The 23,811-nt window shown below is 36.1% G+C and overlaps 1 protein-coding gene across 5 annotated transcripts in view; it reads left to right on the forward strand.

Moving 5' to 3' along the window:
* LOC121322915 (fibronectin type III domain-containing protein 3B-like) overlaps positions 1-23,811 on the forward strand; it is a 240,282-nt gene that overhangs the window by 203,244 nt on the left and 13,227 nt on the right. For all 5 annotated transcript variants that reach the window (XM_041263510.1, XM_041263509.1, XM_041263513.1 and 2 more), the window contains 3 exons: positions 13,495-13,710; positions 18,677-18,843; positions 19,425-19,552. In XM_041263510.1, the coding sequence (XP_041119444.1) occupies positions 13,495-13,710; positions 18,677-18,843; positions 19,425-19,552 (511 nt within the window). The remainder of the gene's footprint in view (positions 1-13,494; positions 13,711-18,676; positions 18,844-19,424; positions 19,553-23,811) is intronic.

Raw genomic sequence — 23,811 nt, forward strand, 5'->3', positions numbered from 1 at the left:
GGGCTGGCAAAGGTTAGCTACCCTTGTTGGCAGTATCCAGCTCTGTGTTTTCAAAAGTAAACAGGACCTGCCCAAGGCTTCTAAGAAATTAAAGAGGAAAATACCACTAGAGTCTGAGAGAGCAGGGGTGGAAGATGACTCAACGTTAGACAACATGGTTAACGACTTAGGAATAGAAACGGATATGAGAATGGAGAATACTTCTCAAAAGACTAGTTCAAGATCTGCAGTTAGCAAAGACATGGAACTCCAGGTTTGTGTCTGTTGCTGGATCAAGGTGACAGTAGTCAGGGGTTTGAAGATTCATCAAGGGAGAATGAAATGCTTAAGGGAGAAGTGACAAGGGCCTCACACTGATCAGTACTTCTTATGAAGTCAGTCATGTCAGTTGAATGAGATCCAGTGACAGGAAGCAAACCACAGTCCGCAGGATATCAACACCCCTGTCATAGACGTGAGGATGACTTGCATGGATACAACTAGTGATGAACCTAATGATTCTTGCGAACCCGGTCAGACGAACCAGCATAAAAGAGAAAAGAACCTCAACCGGCACAAGTCTGGAGTTAAATGGCCAAGAGTTTGTGAGAAAACTGTGTGGGGCACAGTAAACACGGATCTCTGTTTTGCATTGGAAAGGTTAAGTAGAACAGTTGAAAAGAAGCTGGATAGATTTGAGGACATCATCTATGCATAAGGAAGCAAGAGGTTTGGAGTTGAAAAAAAAGGAAAAGGTACAAAGTATTCCTGGCAAGTCTAGAATGCAGCAGGAAATTGAACACTCAGTTAGAGAAAGGAGGCAGCTGAGGAAGCAATGGAAAATAAAAGATAAGCTTGCAACATTGTGCAGTGCTGAGCACCTACGGAAAAGCTACAAAAAGGAGCATGCAAGAACTAACTTTTATAAAGATCCGTTCAAATTTGTAAAGATGTTATTCACCAGTGAGAAAAGTGGCACACTAAAATAATCTAAGTTTGAGCTGGAGAAATACTTGGAGAAAACATACAAATTAAAAAAGCCCAAATGGAGGACAGCTTCACCCTTTTTCCCTATTAAACGTAGAAAGCATAATTTTGCTCAAAGATTGTCAACTTATCTATTAACCCTTTGCAGTCCATTTATTCAGCGCTTGTCAGGTGTGTCAGGTCCAATTTATTTTCACATGCGCTGTTTATTTTACACGCGCTGTTTAAAATTTTTTTTTCAGAGTAAAACCAGTTTAAAAGGCTTTGAATCGCAAAATGACACTCAGTACTGTTTCTACAGCCAAGCCCCACACCTTATTCGCTGTATTTTTCACATACCTCTTTATGGACGTGCATACAGATAAATCCTCTCCTGATCACTCATTTTATTACCAAACTCCTCAATAATGTGATCCAAGTCATTATTTTATTATTATGACATCTCCAAAATGCTCTGCAAATGTCTGTGATATTCTTTGAGTGTTGGATGCAGAAGCAGCTACCTCTTTGTTATCTCTGTAGTGGATGGAGCTGTGTGATACGCCCTTTTTTCGGTTTCATTTGGCTCCTATCGGTCTCACTCGGCCATTGAAAGATTTTCTCAGCTTTTTCTGGAGAAAAAAAAATGACTAGAGACCTGTGCTTTACGTCTTTTTGATGATGTCGGACCTGGTCCGACATAGGACTGCAAAGTGTTAAAGAACTGTTTTATTGACACTTCAATACAAAAAGTGGGCATTCCAGGTTTCCCAGGATGCTTAGAACACATCAGCGTGATCTGGCAACAAATTCAATCAGCTTAAAAGGAGAGGAAGGAGCTCCATGTGACATTCCTGGATTTGGCTAATGCATATGGTTCAGTGCCACATGAACTTCTTTGGGCAACATTTGATTTTTTCAGTGTACCGATGACAATAACAAATTTAGTGAAAGCCTATTTTGGAGATTTGCAATTTTATTTTTCAACTTAAGAATTCAGCACCAGTGGCAATGCCTAGAAGTTAGAATAATGGCAGGATGCATCATTTCTCCATTGGCTTTTACCATGGAAATGGAAGTAACTATTAGGTCATCAAAATGGGCACCAGTGAGCACTTGGCTTCTGGAATGCGGCTACCACCAATTTGAGCATACATGGATGATATGATAACCATGACTACAACAGTAGCTTGCACAAATTAACCAATAGCATCAAATGGGCATTCAAGCCCACTAAAATAAAGGAGCATCTCTATAATTAAAAGGTAAAGTAGTAGATACAAGGTTCTACATTAATGGTGAGGCAATACCATCAGTGTCTGAGAATTTCTATCCCAGTTTGCACATGTATAGTATAGGCGAAGGAAGAACCAGATGCAACGCTACTCAGTCTTTTATGCAGTGAATTGACCTTGCCCAGGGCCAAGAAGGTTGCAAATCTATAAAAACAACAATGTGAGACTGCCTTGTGGTCTTACAAACAATAAAAAACACACCCCTATATAGTGCTGTCACAGAGAGTACATTTGCACTTTGAGTGATGGTAGTTACTGTGAAAGAACAGTGCAGAAGGTCAAAGAAATTGTTTTAGCTTCTGGGCAAGAGCCTTTCTAGCAATGATTAAATTTGTATTTACAACAACAGAAGAGGATGAGTTTTGCCAGGGTGTTTGCATTTCCCTTTATAGATGGATACACAATAATACCATTTACTAACTAGTACACAAGACTAGATTTATTTTTAAAATTTATAAAATTTTAGACCTTTTTACTCACAGAGCAACTTTCAAAGTAAGATTCACTCTTTTTCCAAAAAGAGTAACATTTCAATCTGCATATGTTCCTGCAACACAATAAGACATAGCATTTTGAATAATGCAGTACAAAAGCAGCATTCTCTGAGGCACATAAAGGTCACCTTTTATCTTGGGTACGTGCCACAAGATTATACATCGGTTCTTATCAGAAATTACGGGAAAGAAATTCCGCATTGTTCAATACTGGTCATTTTGGCACTGCACATACTCTGCACTGAACCTAGTCGCTACTCTTTCTAAATGTATTCTCAACCATCCTTTTAGACTATTTACAAGAAAAGCAGTTTCCCGTGCTGATAGATGAAGTTATGCAAAGACTAATTTTATTGTTTCTCTTTTTCTAATGTCGTTATTAAAGTCATCCACATTTAAGTCAAATCTTGTGTCTGCACGTTTGAGCTTACATATTAACGTGCCAAGTCATGTAACTGCCTCTCATCAAATATTATAAAATTACCGCAAATGTATCCAGCAGGTCAATCAGATTGAGTGTTTAGCAGACTTCTGTTGATGGTAGATGCCCATACTGTAGATTGTGAAAAATGGTAACTTGATCACTTTATTTACACATATCAGGTGTTGCCAGATGTTTGTGCCCATTTATCAGAAAATATTTTTGCTTAATTGCCAACCGTAAATTGTTGCCATTATATAATGCCATTTGGGCCCTATTTATTTATTTGCTTTTGCGCACCACTATTTTTCAGGGACACAAAGACAACTTGCCAAACAAACCATTTTGTTCTTTATTTTCTTTTAATTTCAAGAAATTGGTACAAGGCAAATTTATTTATATATATATATATATATATATATATATATATATATATATATATATATATATATATATATATATATATGCAAAACAAAACAAACAAAATAAGTATCAGACTGTTGGAATATATGGAGTCCGTCTGCCTAAGCTATTAAACATCTCCTTTAGCATTCCCACTGTGGGACATGACTTTCAGTGATATAGTATGGGAACTTACTTGTTGAACACATCTCACGTCAGCCTCCACATGATTGATTAGAGAGTCTCAGCATTAAACCCTGAGTGCTCAGAGACTCCAGTGGACACTTAAATTGAGATGCAAGTTTTAAACAGTTCACGGTTTTGTTTATATTGACCTGGTTAAATATCTTAGGCAAGCGTGGTGGCATGTTCAGGGTGTATGTGCTTGTTGGAAATTAAAACCATTCCATTGTTGGAAAGGTTGGTCAACTTTTTATTTTTTCAATATAGACATTTGACTGAACATTTAAAATATACAAGAGGAATAAGACCAATTAAGGCATGAAGCAAAATGTTTATATAGTTTTACTTTAGAATCTTAAGGGTTGTGTGTTTTGAGGGTATGGATGATTGCTGATCTAAAAAAAAAAACATATTTCAGAGTAACGTAAAAAACAACAGACAAGATCATTTGTATATATTTTTCGTCACTTGTCTTAAATCCACTACTGGGTTCATACTGTAGAGGGTTTGGAAATGTACTCACCAGACTACACAACTCTGCAGCATTTGTCATTTATTATTTGTGTGAGCCTTTAATCATTTAGTCTAATTATAATATGAAAAGAAACACATTTATTGAGGGACGTTATAAATAGACTTTTTCTAGTGTCTTCAGTGGTCAAATATAAAAACTAGTAAGAAATGCCTATATTGTTTGTATTATTTATTATCATTAATAATCAAAATTGCAGATTAATTTCTTGGAGACATTTGAACATCACACTAACACATTTATCTGCAGTATAACTGCTTATTCAATTGTAATGAATCCTGCTACAGCACACATGACTACCTAAAGATATTTTGGCTGAACTGGAATTTGGAATTTATTCAAAAGATAATTCCCAAACCAATACCCAGTTAGGAAATAAGTTTGTTTATCAAAGTGCATTTCTGATTAAAAACCAAAGCAATATGACAATACATGTGTAACTGGTAAAATGCAGCTGATAAAATATTGCTTCCGTAGCAGTTGGATATTGTATTAGTTCTTAATGATTATGTTATAAAGCAAGAATACAGAACAGAGTTAATGAAATAATTGTACCATCCGCTAGCACATTTGTAAACATATGTGTGCATTTTAGTTATGGCAACAAGCCTTCAACTATAATTATGTTTACATTTTATCAAAACATTATCCTTTATGAAATGTGTTGAAGTAAGACTTGATGTTCATGAATCATCAGCTGTTTCTAAACTAAATTTCTGTCATCCCAATTGGAATGATCCTGCTTTAGACAAAAGCTTGGTTTGCTCCGAAAACCACTATTCTTTCAAAGTTCTGTCCGTTATACTGATAATGACAAATCACATTTTCAATGAGAGCTCTTAGTGTTGCCTTGATGAATATGTAAAAGCTGTTTCAAACCCTTTTTTGGGGCAATACGGATTTCACCCTTTACTTAGACATTAAAACGTTTTGTTGTTGTTTTTACTTCATAGTGCATCAGTTGCTTAATTAGAATGTAACTATCCCTCTTGCTGAAAATAGATTAATGTGAGCCTGCCTGAGTTACACTAATGACACCTCTGGGGTTTGATTTTTATTGTTCTGAAATGAATTGGCACATGTCTTGATCTGCAGCAGATGCTTTTTAGTTATAATTGCTCATTTTTAAAAATGAGGGAAAAAAAGAGTCTCAACAGAGTAGATCATTATGGTTTATACGGTATGTGCAAAAGAAATGTAGTGGTTAAATACCATAGAGTATGTACAATTATTTTTTAAGATACCAAAACCTTTGAATTGATAACATTGTTTAAACTGCTCTACCCAAGCACTACACTGGTTTTCAGGCTACCACCAGTCTGGGAAATGTGTCGGGACACCTGACTAGTAAAGGCAGCTTAGACCTGATGAATTATGTACCCCCTGCAGCCAATGTTACACATGAACCCCGCAACCACGATTCTCTTTTAATCAATTCCAACACATCATTGCTCAGAATTGCAATAAGCAGTATTCTGTTAAAATGAACTTCTCACAGTGGCATCAAATGACAGAAATTGAAGTCACTGTTAGTCAATTAAATTGTCTTTAAATGAAAGCAGTTAAGCAGATCACAACAATTAATAGGTCTCTAAAATAGCAATTCCCATTCCACTCGCTTCAAAGGAATTGGAATTGAAATTGGGAATTGATTTTAAAAAGGAATTGGAAATGGAGTTGGAATTGAAAAATAGGACCACTAAATGCAGCTTTTTATTTTTGTAAAAAGGAAAACAATTTTAGCACAGAGGATGACCACCAACTGCTGTTGTGCACACCATTATCTTCATATTTCGTATGCAGTTACGTTCTATAATCATTTCTGCTAAGTTCTGCTTCCACATTGTTTTAGCCTATATCATTGACGCATATCTGTTAAACAAATCCATTTCACTTCATTTTGCTCTGATGTGACATTGGCCTTACATAAAAGCTCCCAAGGATGGTTAATTGCTGCAAACCAAAATAGTTTCTTCACAGCTTTAACAAATGTGGGAGTGTGTCATATGCATATGATGACATCATGACCATATGGTGTGCCTTGCATGTATACTCAATGCATTATTTTGGAAAAGATATCTGGATCTAAAACAGCATTAAAATGTAGAGTAAAAAAAAATATTGAGCATCTATGGGCACTATCGCTAAAAAAATAATATATATATATATATATATATATATATATATATATACTATATATATATATATTATATATATATATATATATATATATATATTTAAGTGATAGAGCCCGTATCTCGGGGATCTACACCCTAGTAGATGACCATGACTACTGGTAGTGATGCATCCCGAGCCGTAGGGCTCGGCACCAACGGAAGTGGTCAAGGTCAGTTACCACATGGGGGGTGCCCACCTCGAGAGGGCTTTCCCGTATTAGATAACAATTAATCTTTATTTCTCTTTAGAAAAAAAAAAAAAAACCTGTTTTTTTATTTAATTTGGATATACTACCTTGAACTTCTGATATTTCGCCAGGTAACATTCCATTGAGGAAAATAGTCCCTAACATAATTAAAACAGAAAATCGACATACACGTAGAGAAATATTATTATTATTATTATTATTATTATTATTATTATTATTATTATTATTATTATTATTATATAGTAGTAGTAGTAGTAGTAGTATTATTGCTAACACATTTATTTATTTATGGGGGTCTTACTCTTGCTTACTATAATTGATTTGGACATGTGCAATTGTTGAATAGTCTGTGTAGTACTGAGTCGGACTTGAAACTTGTTGTTGGAGGCGGGGCGTCATTCAAGCAGGCAGGGAGTTGATTAGCTGTTGCAGAAAGAACTGAAACAGGGTTGGCAGTTTGACTGGCTGGATTTGAGGGAGGGTGTTGTTTGGATCCAGCCAAGGACAGAATGTGAACCAATGTGTCTTCCCTGTTGATTTGCTGTCCAGTAGCTGCGAATTGAGCGTTCTTTATGGTGTGCTGTCACAGACATGATTTCCCTTGTCTCTAGACCAGCATCAGAAAGTATGTTTAAGTAGCTTTTTATGTTATCAGATTAGTTGTAGATTACAATGTTAAGGGAAAAAGCTGCTATGTATGCGCGGATTGATTTCAAATTTAATACACAGTTAAGCATTTCAACGTTCCAGCTGGTATCTATGCAAAAAAGAAGCTCGCTAGATCTGGAAGCTCATTGGCTGTTCACACTCAATCGTTTTCTAAATTATTATATATATTTTTATATATATATATATATATATATATATATATATATATATATATATATATATATATATATATTGGTCATCAGCATGGTTCCATGTGTGTTCATGTTTTGTCATCAAATAAATATCAAGGTTTAGTGCGTTAGGGTCCATTGCTGAAATGAGCAAGTTCCACAAAACAGTAGAACATACGGCTGCATAATTTATGGTAGAATATATAAAAAAATAATAAAAAAAACCCTAAAATGTCATCTGTTAATATATGAATATAAAAACACATTTCAATTAAAAAAAGTTCTCAGTAATATTATACAACTACATATAGGATTTTTTATTACAGATGTACTTTCATTTATGACATTGTTTCCACAATAACATTGCTATTCCTCAAATCATTCCCCAAAACAGAACAATTTATTCCTATGGAAAGGAGATTGAGATTGAGAACTATGGAACAGGGTATTTCCCATGAAAAGTTTTGTATTTGTGGTACAAAGAAATGAAAGAAGTAATTTACAAACTGCTAACCAAGATCATGCAGCAGTCTCTTGACACAGGGGTGGTACCGACAGGCTGGAAAATTGCAAACGTAATACCGATCCACAAAAAGGGAAACAAAACTGAACCAGGTAACTACAGACCAGTAAGCCTGACTTCTATTATATGCAAACTTATGGAAACTATAATAAGATCCAAAATGGAAAATTACCTATATGGTAACAGGGTACTGGGAGACAGTCAACATGGTTTTAGGAAAGGGAGATCGTGCCTTACTAACTTGCTTGATTTTTTTGAGGATGCAACATCCATAATGGATAATTACAAAGCATATGACATGGTTTATTTAGATTTCCAGAAAGCTTTTGACAAAGTCACGCACAAAAGATTAATTCTCAAACTGAACGCAGTTGGGATTCAAGGAAACACATGTACATGGATTAGGGAGTGGTTAACATGTAGAAAACAGAAAGTACTGATTAGAGGAAAAACCTCAGAATGGAGTGTGGTAACCAGCGGTGTACCACAGGGATCAGTATTAGGTCCTCTGCTATTCCTAATCTACATTAATGATTTAGATTCTGGTATAGTAAGCAAACTTGTTAAATTTGCAGACGACACAAAAGTAGGAGGAGTGGCAAACACTGTTGCAGCAGCAAAGGTCATTCAAAATGATCTAGACAAGATTCAGAACTGGGCAGACACATGGCAAATGACATTTAATAGAGAAAAGTGTAAGGTACTGCATGCAGGAAATAAAAATGTACATTATAAATATCATATGGGAGATATTGAAATTGGAGAAGGAATCTATGAAAAAGACCTAGGAGTTTTTGTTGACTCAGAAATGTCTTCATCTAGACATTGCGCCGGTTGTCGTCCCTTTTGGGTGGTTGCATGTTCTCACATATCTAAACTATATAATTTCATATTATAGGTATCCCAAGCCAATTCGCGGCTTCCTGTGTGTAATATAGACTTTTCAACGTCAATGAATATTTTGTTCTTATTATTCCGAGTTAGTATGCTTGGTTCCAGCTGTGATTCAATTTGCCAATCACAAAAACAACAAATACATGGACTTAATGTGGCCAGGTCAAGGTCCGGCCTTCAATACGGTTAGGGCCCGGTATTTCTGGAAATCAAATACTAATAGTTCCACCTGACCTCAATCCGCGCTCAAAATGCTCAGTGAACATAAAAACACACCCCCCCCGGTGAGTTCGCGCCGGCTAAAGTCCTTGTTTCTCGTATAAAGCTACGTTTTAAAACACACTTCTTTGTCAAATAGGACGACCTATACCCGTAAACCGTCCATTTTTTATAAATCTTCCCTACCTGTATCAAAAAGGGTTGATTCCAGTTTAAATAACATCAATAAGTTCACCATGTTCTTTATGTCTTTTAAAATCTTCAACACAGCAGTTGTCTTATATAGGATGTTGCAAAACACAATGCCCCACTCAGCTGTGAACATAAAAATTAGTTATTCGAATACGATAGCCGTCTATAATGGTCATTAGACCTTGTCCCTAACACACCTTTCAAGTCTTGGTCCGACCTTTTAAAACGTGTCCCAGTCAGTCCCAAACCGGTGTTCACAACCCGGGCGATTGGTGACAACTAAATGAGATGAGGTAATACGTTATAAGTGGACAGATGAGCTAAACTGTTCATTTCAACTAGATTTGTCATTGAAAATGTTTGAATGAATTAAAAAAATGAAATTTTTTTTTGTTTTGTTCTCTACTTTTGCTTCAAATATTATTGATCTTTCGTATATATCTGGTAAAAAACGCTGTGCACATTGGTCGTAATCGTAAAACTGTAGCAGTAGCGTTTACCTGGTTTTCCCCCAAATTTGAATGCCCATCCGTTTGATATGCAGTTCCACCCGGTGCAACACCTACGCGGGGTATTGTGTCCGAAAGGGGTGACATGTCCCGAATCCCCTGGGACCACAGCCAAAGTTTGAGACGTATTTGTCTTTAAGGCGAACTATCGCCTTTTCCGCAGGCTTCATCACCTCACACCAAGTCAAGGTCGCCGGTTGGGAATAACTTGTTACCCTATCCGATAATCCTCCGACCGGATCTCTGGGCTTTAGATGTGCGTTCCGCCCCGTCGTACATGGCTTTAGGAAAGGGAGATCACTGCCTAACAAACCTGCTTGATTTTTAGGAGGATGTATACATCGATAATGTAATTGCGAAGCAGATAACATGGTTTATTTAAATCTCCAGAAATTTACATTTTTTACTGGGAGTGGGGTGACCGTCTAACGTGAATCCCCTTCCTTACCATACAGTTTTAAGAATAAAAGGCGAAAATCAAAGTGACAAATGGATTAGGAGTTTTGGACCTGTATTTAAAAAAATTGAATATTGATTGTTTAGATTTGGAGAAAGACAATATGACAAAGTCCCGCAGGAGTTATTTGGCAAACTCAGCTGTTGTCTTCATCTAAACACATGTAGGGGGATCATTCAAAAGGCCAACAATGGGCAGCTATAAACATCTGGATGTGCAGTAGGTCCCATTTCCCTTCATAAAAAAATTGTGACAGCAGTTACTGTCATGGTTTTTTGTGTTTTCTTATAAGGAACATGTTCTAAGCCTAAGTGGAGCGTTATACAGATATTGCTGCTATAGAAAGAATGCAAAGAAACTACTGTAACTTGGGCTTGCTAAAGTGATCCGAAAGATAATCGTAAAGTAACGGTCTTTCATCTTTCTTTTCTCTTAGAACAACCCTTGTGGGGAAGCTATAAAAAAGGCTAACAAGATGCTCGGATACATTGTGAAAAGTGTTGAATTTAAATCAAGGGAAGTAATGTTAAAACTGTACAATGCACTAGTAAGACCTCATCTTGAATATTGTGTTCAGTTCTGGTCACCTCGCTATAAAAAAGATATTGCTGCTCTAGAAAGAGTGCAAAGAAGAGCGACCAGAATTATTCCGGGCTTAAAAGGCATGTCATATGCAGACAGGCTAAAAGAATTGAATCTGTTCAGTCTTGAACAAAGAAGACTACGTGGCGACCTAATTCAAGCATTCAAAATTCTAAAAGGTATTGACAGTGTCGACGCAAGGGACTTTTTCAGCCTGAAAAAAGAAACAAGGACCAGGGGTCACAAATGGAGTTTAGAAAAAGGGGCATTCAGAACAGAAAATAGGAGACACTTTTTTACACAGAGAATTGTGAGGGTCTGGAATCAACTCCCCAGTAATGTTGTTGAAGCTGACACCCTGGGATCCTTCAAGAAGCTGCTTGATGAGATTTTGGGATCAATAAGCTACTAACAACCAAACGAGCAAGATGGGCCGAATGGCCTCCTCTCGTTTGTAAACTTTCTTATGTTCTTATGTTCTTAAACTTTACAACTTTAAAATCATATTTTAGGATCAAAACAATTCGGCTTCCTGAATGCACAACAACACATAGATGTAGATTGAAAGCAATGAATATGGGAGTTGCACTTTACAGAATGCTTAAAACAGCAAGTCTATGAAACAATAGCCAGATTCACAAAACAAAATTACATGACACAAATCGAGTAGACAGATGAGTATTTGACAAGCGCTTGTGCTTGAATCTGGCAGCCCTTTGTGGAAATACAATACCTCATAGGTCCAGCTGACTCTTAATCAAATGCTCAGTTTAAAATAAACACATGGGAGCGCCACGCTCTTGGTTCCTTCGTTTTAAAGTACGTATTCTAAACACACATCACTATCAAATACAGCAAAACCTATAATAGTAATGCCATTTTTATAAATTCCCTTTGTATCAAAATGGCTTGATTCCAGCTTCACATCTTTCACTACATCACTTAAAGCAGTGCAATTATCTTTTTAATTCTTCAAAGCAGTTTTATATAGATGAACAGCAAACAAATGCCCCACTCAGCTGTGCATTAAAATTAGTTATTCGAAATACGGAGACAGGGATACAAAGATATTTAGGAAGCAGTAAGTCTTGGTCCCCTAACAAACCCCAAGTGAGGTAAAAATCATCCAACGTGTCCCAGTCAGTAAATGTAAACAGGATTAGTTGAATTGTGAACATATAAGTATTGAGTGTGGTAATACATTTATAATAAGTGACATCAATTCAGTCTTTAGGAGCTTATAAAAAAGGGCATAGTTACATATTCTTTGTCATTAAAATAGCAGTGAATGTAAAGCAAATTGTATAACATAGCTCTTAATATATATATATATATATATATATCTATATATATATATATATCTATATATATATATATAGCCTATATAATATATATATATATATATATATATATATAATATATAATATAATATATATATATATGTGTGTAGTCGTATCCATAGGTTTTACCCCTGTTTTTGGAAAAAAAAAGGAATTTGGAATGCCCAATTATTATTTTTATCCCGGTTCACCGCTGCAACCCCCCAGAGGCTGAAAGACACGTCCTCCGAAACGTGTTCCTGCCAATCTGTCATTTTCCGTACTGCGGATCCACAGCAAAGCCATGAGACCTATAGTGCCAGAGGACAACACAGATCTGAATGGCTCCACTGCAGACCCGCAGGCACCCGATCAGTCACAGGGGTCACTGGTGTGCGGTGAACCGCGGATTGCCCTGCCGACCTAATCCCTCCCTACTCGGGCGGCTCTGGGCCAATTGCACGCCGCCCCCTAGGAACCCTCGGTCACTGTCGGCAATGACATAGCCTGGATTCAAACCTGCAGTCTCCAGTCTATAGGGCGCATCCTGCAGTCCACGCGGAGCACCTTTACTGGATGCGACACTCGTGAACCCCCTAACATACCAATTTTAAGAGCAATATTCAAAATGCTAAGAGGAAGAAAACATCCTTTTGATCCTGAGGTTTAAAATTGAATATTTGATTGCTACAGCGAGTGTTTTTAAAAGCAGCCCTGTGGAGTCTCCTTCCTATGCCTATTATAAATTAAATTTCTTTGAAAAGATAAATAAATAAAACTAATTGCATCAAAAGGACAACATATAACATCCTGGATGTAGCAGTATGGTCCATTTCATATTAAATTGTACAGCAGTACTGCTCATGGTTTTTCAGTGTTTAATAACATAAGGAATATGTTATGGCCAAACTGACATATTGGATTATTTTTATTAGAAGTTCGTTAGAAATGGCCTTGTGACATAAACTGTGACATGGGCTTGAAATGTAGGAAAGATATATTTAAAAAACAATATTCAATTGTTACGTTACCCTTAATATTTAATGGATTTTTTTTTTATTCTAAGCAGTTTTGGGCTGTTTTCAGATGATTGCAATGATTGTCATAAAATAGCAAGGGAAATGTAAAAGATGAATACAGAATATCATTTAAAGACATATACTCAAAGTTTATATTTCATCCATAATCAGTAAAATACTACACAGTACTGAAATAAGAATTGCAAAGAGATGATTACGTTTGATGACTAACATTGAAACTAGAAGTCTTTTTGAATGTCTTTAAAAGTTTTTGTGTTTGCAGCTTCAGGATCCAGGCTGTGAATGGGATCGGAGCAGGTCCCTTCAGCCAGACAGTGCATGGCACGACCAGACCACTGCCTCCCACACCCCCCCGGCTCGAGTGTGCTGCAGCCGGACCCCAGAGCCTCAAACTCAAGTGGGGAGACAACACCACCACCAAAGTGCTTATCACGGATGACATGGTGTACGCGCTTCAAATCGAGGACAAAAACAGAGGGTGAGAGGCAAACAGAGTTGTGTGCTTGTGGTTTTATTTAATGCTGTGTATTATATTAATACATTACAGAGGCACATGTTGTAAATAAGTGACAGAAAAAAAAACAACAACACTGAAGTCCCCTCTTGGGGAGCTAAAGTGAGCCGGCAACCAGTGCTTAGGAAGTCTAGTACATCAGGTGACTTTTTAACAATGCTTTGCATTGAAAACAATGCATTTAAGCAATAAAGCATACTAGGGAGTGGGTTGCTAGGCATTGTATTAACCACTTATTGTAAAGGAAGTTTCCCCATTCACTGGTACATGATCAGTTGCCCCCCCCCCCTCCCCAACCAAATTGCTGGCAAATGCCCCCCTTCATATTATATTGCATGGACAATTTGCCCACAGTGGGAAAACATACATCTTTTTTTACTGAAAGTAAACTGACCTAAAACAATTTACAATAGTTGTTAACTCAGTTTTCTCAAAAAAATTCTGAGTGCCAGTTAATTCTAAAAGAGAAACGCAAATCAATAAAATCAAGCTTAATGGAACACGTTGCATTTCAGTGCACTCTCAAGTTAAAGTCAAAAAGAAAAACTCTTAAAAAAGTCAACATATACTGCAGCGTAATTGCCACGGAGCCAGTGGTTGCACCAGCGACTGATGGCAATTTAAAAAGCAGACTGACATTTGATTTCTGTTACTTGCTGCAGACGATATTCCTCCATACATTAAGCACATCTATCATTTCTTTTTTCAGTTTTGGTTCCTGAGCTATGACAAACTAAGTGTAGTTTATAAACCACAATGGACAGTCGCAGTATATGCCTATTTGAGTCGCAGTGAATAACACACAGTAAGTGTTGCAGGGACAAGCAAGTTTCAGTGGGGAAGAAATCTAGGGTACCAACAGCTTAAACTCCTAAGGTCTGAAAAAGCAGAAAGTACAGAATGTTTATGGCACCCTATAGAAAACAATCACATGAATTATAGTTTAGGGTAAATTTGAATGTGGCTTAAAGGGTAGATTCAGCTTTAGATAGATTTGTGCTTAATTAACTAGGCTTGAACAGGTTTCATATATCCTAATGCCAGTGGTATGGCTCATTTATAGTAATACAAACACATTACTCATCCACCCACCTCTCATTAAAACTAAAAGACTTTGAGCATACTACCCATCTATATAAACAGTATAAAGTATTAAAGTTGTTGTAAAAACTGCTTTTAGAGACACATGTTTATATGACATGCCCAGGTTATAGGCTATAAGTAGGCAAGATAAAGCTTAATGGTGCAGCACACATAGATAATGATGCATTGCAGGCTCATAGCCTCTCAGTACTGCTTTCACTTGGTGTTTTTCCATACCCTCTGTCAGCTCACTTCTTACAGTGTGAAAATACAATGCAGTGCTGACCTACATGGTAAAGATATGGATTGTACTTTGATTTTCTAAGATTCATTTTCTTCATAGCAATAAGAATTTGTAAAACATAACAAGGACAAGGCGAGGTGAGAGCATTGCGGTTTAAGGGGAAGGGAATTAATTTGACCAGCCAATCAAATTACAGTTAGATTGAAATTAGAGCAAACCTTGCACTGCTATTTAGCGACACAGAATGCGATTGATCGGTTTACCAAAAAACAAGAAAAGCTGTTAATGGAGAATTGACTTTGTAATATATCATTTCAAACCCAGTGGTTTGATAAGTTTGCATCAGGACATGCCGTGGATGAAGCTTGTGGTAATTAACTTTTTCGAGGATATGGTTTGTTGCAGACATAGATATTAAAACTGGAAGTAGAAGATTCAAAGATTTGATATTTGGCTCCCAGGTGATTTTTTTTCAATCTGAAGGAAATCGAATATAACCAGCCTGCTTCAATAAGAATACCATAAATCTTGATATTTTAATACACCTTGACACTGACATTCAACATACAGCCAGAAACATCTGCTTGACCCATATTTCACCTCCTCATCGACTGTAGGTGCAACACCGCAGTATTTATTTCTTATTTTGTATGTTCAGTATTAGTCTCCTTCAGTTATATCTCCTATTCTTGTAAGCACTTCATCATTATTCACAGAGCAGTGAAGTTTAACTTTCTGGTCCTCTTATTCTTGCGACACAGGCGAATTGCCTTAGAGTTTTACAGTTTACAATTAAAGCACTTGACAAAGTCTAAATAAGAAGGTCCTCTGGTAAGTTGAGATAAAGGAGCAATCATAACCTGGTACAAGATTGTTTTTCCCTTCAGCTTTGAAATTGAAAACATGACGGGAAAGTGCTTTCCGTTTGACAAAGACAACCTTGGTTCTTAAAGTTATGGAGGCAAGCAGCAACAGCTTTTGTAAACCAATTTTCTTCAGAAGGTGCCGTGTGATGTAGAAAAGACGCCCACTATAAAGAATGGTGCAATATAAGCCATGCTGCATTTGATGCAATATCCAATCTATAGATTATGCCTTCAATAAAGATTAATGCCTGGTGGATCTGAAATGCTCAAGAAGGTGTTTGAAAGGTCAGCGACAGTTCTGTTCCTTTAAAAAGAAACACTTGATAAGTAAATGTAGCACTAATAACAAATAAGCAAGCAGGAGTATGTTCAGTGGCTGCAGTAACCTATATAACCTATCAGGCTGTGGTTCAAATTCAAATCAAGAGGGGCAATTCGATTTTAGGTTCCAATCTCGCGCTTGGAAGGATGCAACTTTTTTCACAGAGAAGGTTGAGGAAATAAAAACATACCATAAACTGCTAAGCTCAGCTGGCTGCTAATGTGTGAAATTTAGAGGTGCACGTTATCCAGAACATTGATATAAAGTGGTTTAAATATTTTTTTATTTGAACCACATAAGTGCCAATCTCATTCAGTAGTGCAGATTTATACCTGGAAATGTTTTAATGAGGCAGATATCCAAGGAAACATCTGTCATTTTTGCAGTCCTGCAAACTTTACTGTCAACCAAGAGCCAACCCTCTGCCGTCTATAAAAGAGTGTTTGATCTGCTGTCTTGCCCATTGTGACAAACGGGGTTGCAGTTAAGAGAAATACATGAAGGAATAAAAGATTCAGTACTAGGCACTTTTAATGCAAACAACAGTACAAAGAAAAAAAAAGTGTTTTAAAAAGATTTAGATTTTCTTAAAGTTTCGCAGTCTAAAATTACTGTCTCTTTAACAACCTGACTTTGTTACTTGCCCAGTCAAATTAATTGAGGGTCAATAATATTTTCCTTTCACTTTAATTAAAAAAAAAAAAAAAGAGTGCTTGTGAAGTGCTGACATTTAAATTACAAAAGGAACGAGTAACACTATTCAGCTAGTGCTTTAACTAAAATGTGTTTTTTGTTATGCAGTCTACTTTAAATTGAAATTCTGCTTTTAAGTGTTGAACTCTTCCTGTAGTTACTGTAGGCTGAAGTGTTTGGATGGTACATACAGTAGGCTGCATTTATCACTATAAAATGTACTTCTGAACAAAAGATACATTAGTCTTTTTTTTTTAAATAAGTAATATAGAACATTGCTCAAGGAACAGTTCAATCAGGCAATGCGAGCAGTGCAGGTTCAGTCAAGGTCTGAGATGAATATATTCTTAAGTTGGAAATGAATCTCTTACAGAGATTAATCTCTTTTTTCAATATGAAAGTGTTTATAACATGTACTGAATGGGCTGGGGATTTTTTGTGACCAAAAACCAAACGCATGTTAAATTCGAGCTGTTTCATAGACTAGTTATATAACACCTTGCACCAAATTCTAACCTTGTGGCCTTTTTGCCCAAGCTTTCCAAGTGAAGCATGTCATAGATTTCACTGTGTAACACAATTTTTGTTCCTGAGTAGTAAGTGTTATTTCCTAATTGCTTATGCCTCAAAAGTATAGAAAATGGCTATTATTCCCCACAAACTTTGCTTTTGTGACCAGGACAGTGATATTTCAAAATATCACTATTTCCAATGGGAAAATGGGCAAATGTGTGTCTTTTCGTTCACATAAAGTCAGAAAAAAACAACATATGAATCCAAATTAACATGTATTTATACTAAAGTAATACAAAGATGACTACAAAAGATTTAGAAGTGAGTAGTTTTTCGAGATTTACTATTATACTGTAAAATCTTTTGTAGTCATTTTTGTATTACTTTAGTATAAATACATGTTAATTTGGATTCATATGTTGTTTTTTTCTGACTTTATGTGAACGAAAAGACGCACATTTGCCCATTTTCCCATTGGAAATAGTGATATTTTGAAATATCACTGTCCTGGTCACAAAAGCAAAGTTTGTGGGGAATAATAGCCATGTTCTATACTTTTGAGGCATAAGCAATTAGGAAATAACACTTACTACCCAGGAACAAAAAAAAAAAAAAATGTTTTTGTTACACAGTGTTTTCAATTGCCATACAGTAGATGCGTTTTGTTTTTCTCTTTCTTTTAAAATGACACAAGGTTGACTATCTGTACCGCTTCTCCTTGTTAGGAGACAGCAGCAATGCTAAAAATAAAAATAGGTTTGTTTCCTATTTTTAAAACATTTACATTGTTAAACAGTAAATACTTTAATAAATGCTTCTTTTTAGGAAACAGATGCTATACTAGGATAAAGAAATCTGTTCCCAAGCCTTACTTTAATATAGCCCACCCCCCCACTTCCCTATTGAGTGTCTGCTTTGCTTGCAAGCAGTGACATGCTTTGACCTCAAAGACACTGACAAGGTGAATTGACCTAGGAAGTGAAACAGTAACAGGCAAGCAAAAACATGTTTGCCCTAGTGTAGCACTGCGAAATTATGTTTTGAAATGCAAGTACATGTTATTATACATTCAAAACTGCACATTTGAGACCTAGAAGTAGAAAAACTGCACAACAGGCACAATTTGTGGAATTTTTTTGTTAGCAACAACCATCTTAAGTAAAGTTTAAAAACTTTCAATGTAATAAACTAAAACACTATCCTTTTTAGGTTCATTACCATCTACAGAGGACCAAGTCGTACTTACAAGGTACAGAGGTTGACAGAATCCACCAGCTACAGCTTCCGAATGCAAGCAATCAGCGAAGCAGGAGAGGGCCCGTTCTCCGAAGTGTACACCTTCAGCACAACCAAATCAGTCCCGCCGGCTGTCAAAGGTAAATACAAACACTGTATGAATCCCAGGAAATATAGCACATTACCTGCAATACATTCATAATTATGTATGATTGTCTCAGGAGATTGTTCTTGATAGTTCCTTTAAGATACAGACAGCATACAGTTAACTGCAGGACTTTTTTTGTTTTATTCCTTTTTTTAATGGTTTGTCAACCACACAACCTCAGTAATATTTTTTAAAACAAGCGGTTTATAAATAGCATACAATTACAGGGTGGCTTGGTAGTGATAGGCCACTGTGCAGTGCTGAGAGGCTGGTATACACTGGTTCATTAAACTATGGTTGTCAATGTGGTATATGGGCTTAGATCACTTTTTTTGTTTAATGAACTTTGAGTCAGTTTTTTCCCCTCATACTTTATTGAGAACTGGTAGTGAGTCAATATGGGAGCACATCGACAACGTGAACTCTCTTTTGCAGTAAGTTTCTACTAGTCAACTACACAAGAAGTGCCTGTCAATGCAGATTCCTTACTGGCAGATCTGATGTTACTGATCATTTTTCATCTACACTTTTTAGATAGCTGTAGTCTAATAGTTGGACGTTACTTGCTTTCAGCTCCCCGGGTGACCCAGTTAGAAGGAAACACATGTGAAGTCACGTGGGAGGCTATTCCACCAATGAGAGGCGACCCAGTCAGCTATACTCTACAGGTCTTGGTCGGGAGAGAATCAGAGTACAAACAGGTGCGTGGGTCAGGAGACAACTATATGTCCCATGATGTAAAGGGAAACTAATCTTCATTAAGTAGAGGTTTGTTAGCATCATAATCTTAGCTGTTGTCATGAAGCCACTGAACCTATTTGAATTAAAACTCTTTGTCAGTATCCTTACAATACCATATAAAACCACATTATTTGTATAGCATGACTAGCTAGACTAATACAGCATTGCATATGATACCAGTCTTGGCAGTCACCCCTTCAGAATGGATATGCATGGATAGTAAATGGAGAATATTCAGGGGTGCCTCTGCACTTATACGATGTATTGGTTATTAATATCTGTTGCTGATAATATCTGAATGGAGCTTTATGGTCAGTTGTAATTGTTGCTTTGATACTCTGAATGTTACATCTAATTGCAAGTAATCTGAGAAGGAGTTTAAGGTTTAATTACATTGTATTGTATCCTTGGCTTTTAATTAATACTTAACAAGTGCAAAAATTATGGCTGCAGCAGTTTGTCATGATGTATTAATAAAACTGCCAAGCCTTCTTGGGTATAGCTCCTAGAAATTAGCAGCTCCAAAAGCATAAATTCAGTTGGCATTTATTGCTTTTCAGTTTTATTGCTTCCAACTTGTACAGAAAAGACACCAAGCCTTTCAAAAATGAAGTGAACTGATTTTTAAATCGAGCCTCTAAATTCAAAGAGAGAAAGTTTTTGGACCGAACAATTTGTTTATCAGTAGATTAAATGTTTCACACTGACAACCCAGAAAATGTGCTATGACGTAGGCTACTTTAAACATCAGAAGTTTCAAGGGCATTTGGATCTAGTACTACCCAACGAGGTTGTGTACTCTAGTTTGTATGCAACTTTTTGGTCAGCTGTATCGGATACAGAAAACAGGGATACAGAAACAGGGATATTAAAGAATGGATATTAAAATCAATTATTACTGTACAACATATCCGGTTTCAATTATGAATACATAAAATGTGTGCTTGCCAGCATTTGCATGTTCTGACGGCTTTACTGCAAGTATCCAACCTACTGTTGTACCTTTCAGCACTTCACGATGTACTGTAATAGAGCAGTAGAAACCAGGAAGACTGCAGAAGAAATCAAGCACAAAGATTTTTTTTTTATTTCATTCCTGAAACCTGTGTGGGCCCTTAAACTTACCGTACTAACTTGTTTAGTCTAATTTAGTACCTTCTCATGAATTGAGCCTGGAATTTTTTATGTTTTTGTAGCAGATATGTCAGGAGTTTAAGAGAAATTATACCCAATGGGACGAACCTTTATTTTTATATCTCACAGATGCAGGGGGCACCGAAACTCAATCTAGTTTCATCTAGTTTAGCACCCCTCTGTTGAATTTGAATTGCGCATCTATTAAGATGTGAACACCAGTTTATCATTTTGCAGGATTCTGGAAGCAAGCATTACTTATTCATGGCAACAAGCACAATCACAAATGAGACCCCTTCAAATGTCATTTGATGCAAAATAACCCTTTATTTTAATTCTAGTCTTCTTAGTGTTATTTCAAAACTCTGGAGACCACTTTGCCTTTAAGCAAATGTTCCCAACATTGCCAAATATGTTATTACCAGCTGTTATTTTCCACTTATAGCAGCCTAAAGAGCCGTGGAACAGACTGGCACACCAGACAGTCTGTGCGTTATGTTTGTTGGACAATTTTTTGGCAGATTTAGTGCAAAGCTAAAGCACACATTGCATACATTTATCAGTGTAATGCCTAGGATCATAAAGGGAATAAAGTTAGACATTTTTGCCAGAAAGGACAAAGGATTTCTCAAACATTAGTGAAATCATGACTGACAAGCTTGCTTTTAAATTCATAAATAATTGCAGTGGCAGACAGTGGTCAGGAATGATTTACTTGATGTCTGACCTTGAATGAGACAATAATAGAAAGGGCACACTCAAGATAGGTGCAGTCTGTAGTATTGACCACTGGAGAACTAATTTAGGCTTGTAAGTGTTTCGTTTTAGATAATATACTGCAATAGAGCATATACTTAAAGTTAATGAGATGGGATATTTATGTAAAATTATGTTCCAGACAAGACCTTTCCATGTGGTTTGGAAGAAAATAACTTGGGTAGATTAGGAGGGTTTAAATGAATGCTAACCAAAGATTTAAAATCCTATTCGAGCAAGCAACCTGGTCTTGCTGTTGTATTGGATATTGTTTATTAAAATGCAGATCAAATAAAAAATTCTAACTAATCACACTGCTGCCTTTTGAAATAGAGAATGTGATTAGGTACCAGGTTTCAACCACAGCTTTATTCTACAGAGCCTTATTTCAAATGTATGCATAGTATAAAAAAAAAAAAAACTGAATACAGCTGACAAATAAAGTGGTCCAGTAATAATACATGTACTGGTTATCAAATTGTGCTATTGGAAACGCGCATCTAAAACATTGTAGGACTATATTGTTTGGTTCCCCTTAGCAATAAAGTGCAATTCATTATGCACTAGCTTAAGTACCATGTAATATGGGTGGCAAAAAAGTCGTGGACGAGACATGCGACTTGCACAGATCACCCCTAGTCTCTGTCACATCTACTAAATGACATTGACAATAATACATAATAATGTGTATTGGAAGTCCGACACAAACATTTAAATATACCCTCCTAGATTTTAATATTAATTAGGTTATTTGCATTTGGCAAAAAAAATAAAATAAAATGCATGGAAACACATACAACCCTTCTGTACCATGTGTCAAATCCAGAGAAATGCTTATTTTGTGCATGAACAGTTCATTGCTAATTATTATTATTCTATACTCTATACTATTCTGTACATAATATTGATGTCATGATCAGTAACTTTTTAAATGTATAGCTGGGGATGCTCATTACTGAGATCAGATATACAATGTCTGCAGTGGATTTTGAAGTTCTGGTTATCACTCATTTAAAACAAAAAGATGCTCTTATTTAAACTGAGGCTGTACGTGTTTTAATCCTTTTGTGTCAATAGCCATTGCCATGACTTTAGTACTAAATTATGCCTTTGAGTTATATTTATATTATTTGTTTCAAATGGTGCATTCATTTTAAATTACACAGAGGATACTCTACCAAACTTCATGAAGTACTGTGAACAAATGAGAATGGTTGAATAATGCCCAAATGGATGAGTTGTTTACAGCCATCACTAATAGTGAAAAATAAAAACTGCAACACACAATACATTCAGCACTCACATATCCGACACTATACGATTTTGTGTTTTAAAATAAGTAGGCTTCCATTTAGAGGTGCTGTATTGGTTTTGTTGGTACAGTACTACACTTTCAGCATAAGTAGTATTTTAATTCAGAAAGGTATGATTCTGAAAATATCACTTGCCAAAACTAAAGAGACAACACAGTATGTATGGTAGTGGTATGTAAAATTTCCCATTAACGACCCGAAAGAAGAATTTAATCTAAATGTTATCCATGCACAGAACTGCGTAAAACGTAAAAGGCAATGCAATTTAGCAAAACCAAAAGATAAAAAAAAAAAAAAAAAATATAATAGTTTCCAGAATTAACAGTATCCCAAGTCAGTATTAAAAATTGCAGAATATAGTACTCAATAAGGGCCTAATGTCACAGTTCACTTGTAAATGCACAATAACAAATATATATATATATATATATATATATATATATATATATATATATATATATATATATATATATATATATATACACACACACACACACACACATCACAAAAACAAGGCTGTGACGGATATTCAGATAAATTGGAACATTGAAGACATGGGCTTTGTGTCAGAAAACTGGTGACGGAGTTGGAAATTGCGTGTGACGGGTAACTGCATTAATTTGTTATATATAATGGGGATTGATCTTATTCTTAATACAAGGGCGGTAAAACATAGTAAAGTTCTGGGATATAAATGGGTCCATCCATGGATAAATAATAGTAGCATTAGGACAATTAATCCAAATGCATTTTTTTTTTAATCAAATCCTTAAGTAAGCAGTGTATTTGGTCTGTGTATCAGCTAGGCTGTTAAGAGATTTTCTTTATAGGGAAAGTATTTGCTTAGCTGCTTGAAAAGTGATAGAAATATGTCTGGAGGGGTTCGAGCGAAGCATCAGGGGAGTCGTAACGATGTAACGATGTTTTGAGCATCAAGTTTAAACTTCTCTGGGAATTTCTGGATGTAAAGCGATTCTTCAACCAGTTTTCAAGTGTTTAACTTGTACTTACAGTAC

Source organism: Polyodon spathula, chromosome 11 (genome assembly GCF_017654505.1).
Source record: "Polyodon spathula isolate WHYD16114869_AA chromosome 11, ASM1765450v1, whole genome shotgun sequence".
NCBI lineage: Eukaryota > Metazoa > Chordata > Actinopteri > Acipenseriformes > Polyodontidae > Polyodon > Polyodon spathula.